The sequence below is a fragment of the Cajanus cajan genome, chromosome 8 (genome assembly GCF_000230855.2).
Source record: "Cajanus cajan strain Asha chromosome 8, NIPB_CcT2T_4, whole genome shotgun sequence".
Classification (NCBI taxonomy): Eukaryota; Viridiplantae; Streptophyta; class Magnoliopsida; order Fabales; family Fabaceae; genus Cajanus; species Cajanus cajan.
Genome location: NC_138524.1, coordinates 5,631,301 through 5,638,267, shown reverse-complemented (window position 1 = coordinate 5,638,267; position 6,967 = coordinate 5,631,301). Strand labels below are relative to the sequence as shown.

General features: G+C 34.5%; 1 protein-coding gene across 1 annotated transcript; it reads left to right on the top strand.

Moving 5' to 3' along the window:
* Positions 1 to 395: 395 nt before the first annotated feature.
* On the top strand, positions 396 to 4,574 carry LOC109799140 (transcription factor bHLH122). The gene is made up of 7 exons (XM_020359665.3): positions 396 to 671; positions 1,064 to 1,707; positions 2,539 to 2,870; positions 2,960 to 3,130; positions 3,457 to 3,522; positions 3,627 to 3,695; positions 4,084 to 4,574. Exons 2-7 carry the CDS (start codon positions 1,185 to 1,187, stop codon positions 4,135 to 4,137), a joined length of 1,215 nt encoding a protein of 404 aa, XP_020215254.2. The 5' UTR covers positions 396 to 671; positions 1,064 to 1,184; the 3' UTR covers positions 4,138 to 4,574.
* The last annotated feature ends 2,393 nt before the right edge of the window (positions 4,575 to 6,967 follow it).

The window sequence follows — 6,967 nt, the reverse complement described above, 5'->3', positions numbered from 1 at the left end:
AAAAAAAAATTTACAATTTTACATAATTTTTTTCTACTAAAAATACTTAACAAGTCAAAAAAATTTCACTTTAATCCTTTATTCTCCCTCTCTATTCATCTTCAATGCACCAAACAATAATTAGAGAAAAGTGTAAATAATTTAGTTTTTAATTAGAAATCGTAAATAATTTTATTTATATAAAAGTGAAAAGACGGAATTAAGAATATTATTTCTAAAAGGGGAAAAAAGATATGTGTGTGGAAAATGAAATGATAGTTTAATGATTTGATATTGTGTGGCATTGATGAATGATGAATGATGGTGATGATGTGAAGGAAGGTGAAGTGGTGCAGCGGTGGAAGAGTGCAGGCAATAAAGTCATTTCACCTCGTATACTTCCCATTTTATCAAAACCTACCTTTACTTCTAAATATAGGATTACCTTGTGTTCTTTCTCCCTTCGGAACCCTCTCTCTGCCATGTTCATCTCCCATTTCGTTTGAGGGCATTCTGGTAAATCTGGAACGCCAAATCTCACAGCTACATCTGTGCCTCTGTTCACTTCTCATTGGCTGCACCTCCTCACAAACTAAATCCAATGCTATTTTATAATCCTTTCTCTTGAACCTTCCCCCATCTCCTCCACCATAAATCCTACCCTCCCCAAACACACACACACCAACCAAGAGGTACTTTTTTTTTTCTTCTCTTTTATTTTCAAACTTCGTACTTCACATCCTTTGCTTATCTTCCCACGTTCTTTTGTTGCTTGTCTTGTCCCGCTGAGCTAACTGATTCCTTCACTTTCAGGAACACAGAAATAAACGGCTTGCCGTTAGTTTCTATGACTTTCGATGTTATGTGTGTCACCGTGATAGAAACTACAACTCATAATTTTTTTCCAAGTTTTTTTTTTCTTCTTACCCTGTTTGATCTCTTCCTGATTTTGAGGCAACCCTTTTCAGAGTCTAGAGTTCTAGCTTGGAAGTTTAATTATTTATATATTATCTAGATTTGGGTTTGCTACTTTTGCTTGCTAGTTTTAGATCTCTGGAATTATTATTGACAAATATTTTTTCAGGAAAAAAGAGGATTCCAGAAGTTGGTGTGATCTGATGAGAGTGCTTGGAGCTTAGAAGATAATCCAAGGATTTTTTTTCCGGTAACAGGAACACACGTGTGAATTAGAAGTGAAGAGGTTAATGGAATCAGATCTTCAGCAGCACCCTCCGATGTTTTTGGATCATCACCAGCAGCAGATGAATTCAGGGTTGACACGGTACCGATCGGCTCCAAGTTCGTATTTTTCGAGCATCATTGACCGTGAGTTCTACGAGCACGTTTTCAATCGCCCCTCAAGCCCCGAAACAGAGCGAATGTTGACGCGGTTTGTGAATAGTCTCGGTGGGGGTGATGCTGATGCTGATGCAGAGGATTCACTTGCTACTCAGAATCCCCCAACTGTTGTTGCAGTTAAAGAAGAGGTTAATGTTAATCCTCAACCACAGGATGTGCCATCCATGAGTAACGAACCCTGTGTTCTCCAACAGCAACAACAAAGTAATATCAATAGTTATGGATCTTCTGCTCCTCACAGTTTTTACCAAAACACTGGACGACCACCTTTGCCAAACCAGATGAAGACTGGTCGTGGAAGCAGTTCCAGTCTCATCAGGCATGGTAGCTCACCTGCTGGATTGTTTTCAAACATTAATATTGAAACTGGTATGTCCAATTTCTTTTCTCTTTACTATTGCTATTTATTTCTAATTTCACCTTTTTTTCTATTAAAAAAATGCCACCTTTATTTTTTTCCCAGGGAGATTTTATTGTTTCCAGCCCCCCCCCCCCCCCTTTTTTTAAATCCTAGCATACACAAACGTACTAGAATCCGTAGTGGGGGTTTAGGTAATTTTCATTTGGTAATAGATTCAAATTTGATTATTGTAGAACACCGAAAAATCCTCGCTACAGGAAAAATAACAACATTAATTCTTGCTAGATCAGGTAGCATAAATAAATATCTTCAAATTTGTTATTTTAGTCTCTACAAACATTTTTCTGTTGTGCAACTGGTAGATAAAAAAGGACAGAAGAAAAAAAAGGAGGATTTGATTTTTCTAAATTGAGATATTTTCTTTATAAAGCACATTAAGGAATTACAGAAATTAAAAAATCCACCGTTAAAAATGTAATAAAAATTACATACAAGTGTTTAATAAATTATGTCATTGTTTCAATTTCATAATTTTCATCTATCCATTTATAATTAATAGTTAAAATTCTTATTTTATCCGCCAAAATGATTCTATTACTTTATAGTCATACACAAAGTAGAATCGTACATACAATATGACTAGGGTCTACTGTCTAGTCTAGGTAGGTTTTGGTGGGAATCCTATGATTTTATAAAGAGGTTGGTTGAGAAAATCATGGCTAAGGTGATCAATATTTTCCTGGTTTAGGCTTCAGATTTAATTATTTATGCCAATTTTCTTCATTTTCTTACTTCATGAATAGGTTGTCATAATGACGCTATGCAAGCTTGATTGGCAGGCTATGCTGCTGTGAGAGGCATGGGAACTATGGGAGCGGTTAGTAACACTAGCGAGGAAGCAAACTTTTCTCCTGCAACGGGGATGAAGAATGCACCAAACTACGCTTCGGGATTAATGTCATCAAGAGCTGAAATTGGAAACACGAGCAATGCACAGAACAATGCAGAAAATGAAGGGTTTGCTGAAAGCCAGGGTAACGAATTTATCCCCGGTTTCCCTGTAGGTGCATGGGATGATTCTACAATCATGTCTGACAATATGACTGGTCTAAAGAGATTTAGAGAGGATGATGTAAAACCATTTTCTGGTTTAAATGCAGCTGAAAATCAGGTAGAGTGTACCGTTGGATCCAGGGTAACATGTGATGTATGATTTTGAATTGCAATGTCATTGACTTGATTTTGTTGTATTGGTCACAGAATGAAACAGGAGGCCAGCCTTCTTCTGCTTTGGCTCATCAGTTGAGTTTGCCAAATACTTCGGCAGAAATGGCAGCTATTGAGAAGTTTCTTCAGCTCTCAGATTCGGTTCCTTGCAAAATTCGTGCCAAGAGGGGTTGTGCCACTCACCCAAGAAGCATTGCAGAAAGGGTATGATTTGTTCTAGCCAAATTATTGGATTATAAAGTCCTCTCATGTTAATAAGCATGTTTTGGCTGGGATTGTTTTTCAAAAACGAGTAAAATGATACAAACCTAAATTTTGTCATGTTACAAGAGAAAGATACTAAACATTATAATAGGACCCACCATAATTTCTGTAGGTTCCATTAATATTTTCTCTATTGTAACAAATTGAGGCATTGTCCTGTTATCACAAATTATTTCCTTTTCTTTTTAACCTGCACTTGGTTTGTTGTTTCTAAAATAGGCAGCCGAATTTTTCTTACTAGTTATCTTTTGTCAATTGCCCTTCAGGTTAGAAGAACTAAAATTAGTGAGCGAATGAGGAAACTACAAGATCTCGTCCCGAACATGGATAAGGCAAGTTTTTGACTTGTTGCACAATTGCGTCACCTTTTATTTTGTGTGTGAATTGTGGAGGAGGCCTTGACGCATATATCAATGTTGTTTTCCTCTCTTTGCAGCAAACAAACACGGCAGACATGTTGGACTTGGCTGTTGAGTACATTAAAGACCTTCAAAAGCAAGTTCAGGTATGTCAAAAATAACTGACCTGTCTCAGTCCTATACACCAGACCTGGCGCACAAGTTACAAAAATAAAAAAGATTTTGTTAGAAAAAGCAGGGATTCATTACATCGATGTCAGAAAATTCATTTATTGCTTTGAAAACTTTTTTTTATTTTTTATTCATTAGTACCGGGATATTTTAATATCATCTAAAACCGTGAATTTAAATATAATTTAAAGTGAAAGTCATCATTATTTTGATGTTTAATAGTAATGGATGATGTCCCATAATATGGGAAGATAAACGTTATAAATGCTTAACTAATAATAATATATTGATTATGAAGCTAGCATATATTTGGGCATTGGGTACTCATTTTCTTGGTACATATATTTGTACATATTTGGTTAGACTCTTTCAGAGAATCGCGCGAAGTGTACGTGTGCACAGAAGCAGCAGCAATAACGGAAAAGGAGGAAGATAGCCGCGTTATTCCGTGTACAGCTTAGTAATAATTTGGTCTAGAAACTAGAGAAGAAGCTTTCCGATAATTATGTAGCCACATATTCAGCGGTTGTTTGGGAGTGGTGGGAAAATCCGCTTATAAAAGTTGACTTTATGATCGAAATTTGATGCAACATATTCAAAGCATGGTGTACAAAGTTTTCTGATATAAGTCCATGCCTTTACTCTTAGGGGGCCCTCATTTTGGGGGACGGAGGATCGATGATGGGGTTGGGTGAAAATTTCATTTTTGCATCAATAACGTTAAAAGGGATGTTATGTATGGGTTTGGTTTGGTTTGGTTTCACATTGAATGACATGGGAAACATGGGGGACCGAAGCCGACATATTTTTTGTTGGTTATATATACTTGTATGAGTAGTGTGTGTTTTACTTTATTGTTATTCTTATTATTACCAATAATTTTGCCCTTCCTTTTCTCATGAATCTTAGAGTGTCTCACAAAGCCAATTCGGTGGTGGTAATCTAAATCCGTACCCATACGTGAATGGTGGCTTTGCTTTGTGTTCCTCTTTTTCACATTATCACCCATTCGGATTCGACTATTTGGGTTTTGCAATTCAATATGACGAGGATTCGTTGTCTGCTTAATCTCTAAAAGACTAAAAATAATGTGTTCTTTCATCTCTTTTGCCGCCACAATAATGAACATTTTGAAGAAAATAATATTGTCCTGTATACGTGGCGACAAAAGGTAGTAAATGGGTTTCGGCCTTTGGGAGTTGATAATTGATATGCTTTTGAGAGAGAAAGAGCACATGGATATGACACAGAGCGCTGTAGGCAATGGATGAGTCACTATCCCTAATGGGCCAATTGCGTGGGTCCAAATCCATTTTAGTGAAGACCATGTCATAAATGATGTCACAAACCAAATTTTGCCCTAGACTTTAAGTAAATGTGTCCATTGTTTTGGAAGGTACACGCAGCATATTTAGTTACTTGTCAACCATGAGCACTCACTATTCACTCAACGCTTGACGCTAACTATCAATTAGACAATTATACTCTACAAATTAGGGTGCTCAAGATGGCATATTCTGAAAATAATAAGAATGTGCTTAGTTACTAAAAATAGTTGTTTAAGCATTAGATTGGCACGGTTATGGCTCGTTCATTAGTGGGGTGGGTTGCCAATGAATTAGTATATCTATGGGCTTGAGTTAGGTTAAAATGATGTATAATAAACCCTTTTCTCTTTTTCGCATTTTTTTTATATAGACAATCTTATTCATAGTTGCCAAAACTATGTTTAAGAATATTGAATACAATTTCACATTCAAAATTCGGTTAATTTAAAATAGAAAGAAGAAAAAAGAAAAGGGAAAGAACATTGGCAGTAACTAGTAAGCGAGGGTGAGTCCGTGACTGGATAACCTTTTGGTCGCGGTGGGGGACCTGCTAGCAGTGGCAGACTAGCAGCTAGCTAAGTGCATTATTATTCGTCTCTTTCACCCTTTTGTTCCATAGTGAGAATAAATAGATAAGAAAAAAAAAAGTAGTTAAATGGAATGAAAGGGAGAATACAATAGTTTTTCATATTTATGTTGGTCGTAACAGCACAATTCCACTCTCTTAAATGGAAAAAGTATAGTTTATATATGAAAGTAAATGGATAAAAGGGAAGACCTCAAGAGCTAAGTGGAACAACAAAGTTGCTCAGATTCCTCCTATGAGTTTATCTATGAGACTATGACTATGAGTCATGACTTACATGATTGTTGCCATAGCCAATGCCATGGTCATTAAATTCTCTTAAGAAAAGTGGCACTCCGGGTTGGGAAAACCCTTTATTTGTTCATATAAAGCAGGTGATAACGAATTGAATCCAACTTATAGAAAAAGAAAAAGAAAAAGAAAATTAATCGTTCAAGCTTAACTTATTTATTTAATCAAACTTAATTAAAAATTTCAGTTTGGATTATTAAAAAAGATAAACTTAAATTTGACTTTACTTATTTTTGTTGTTATGAAATTTTTTAAAATTGTATTTTAACTTTATTGATATAATATTTAACGATTATCTCATGCCTTTATTATTCGGGTAATTATCTATTAATAGTAAAATGTTTAACACGTGATATGTAGAATTTAAAATTTTTTGAAGTTATTATATTTTCATAATTTATTAATTTTATTTTTACTTTATAAGCTTTTTTTTTCAATTTTAACCAGAGAAATGATAACAATAAATAAAAGATATTTTTAATAAAAAAATACTAGTATACGATAATATAAAATTATTTTCATAAAATAAATATTATATATATACATATGTGTGTGGATGGGAGTTAAGTTAATTATTCTTCTTGATATAGTTATTCTATTAAATAACTCACAATAAACATTAAATTCAATTAATTTGATTGTTAAATTAAAAGTTTTAATTGAATAGATAAAGCTAGTCAATAAATTCATGCAAAATCTAAAAACTATTTAATATTTCATGGAGGATTTGAACATGTAGAGATTGAAAACTTTCCAAACACACAATGAGGAAGAGGTACATCATGGAGGATTTGAACATTTCAAGATTGAAAGCTTTCCTGTTAATATATACTGACAATATACCACACTATTTGTCCTAACAAGAACCAAATATAGTTAGAAGAATCCTACCAGATCATGCCATTAGAGGTATCTCTAATCCTACTTATGATCTTGACCTCACTAGTAAGACCAGATACCCTATGAGTCATTACACTTCTAACCAAAATTTGTCTTGCTCAAATAGCACATTTATAAGTTAATTATCTAGTGTGTCTATTCT

Excerpts from the sequence above, each read along its gene's own strand:
- LOC109799140 (XM_020359665.3), top strand. The coding sequence starts at position 1,185 with ATGGAATCAGATCTTCAGCAGCACCCTCCGATGTTTTTGGATCATCAC. Across the intron at positions 1,708-2,538 it reads AAACATTAATATTGAAACTG|GCTATGCTGCTGTGAGAGGC; the intron begins GTATGTCCAATT and ends CTTGATTGGCAG. Across the intron at positions 2,871-2,959 it reads TAAATGCAGCTGAAAATCAG|AATGAAACAGGAGGCCAGCC; the intron begins GTAGAGTGTACC and ends TATTGGTCACAG.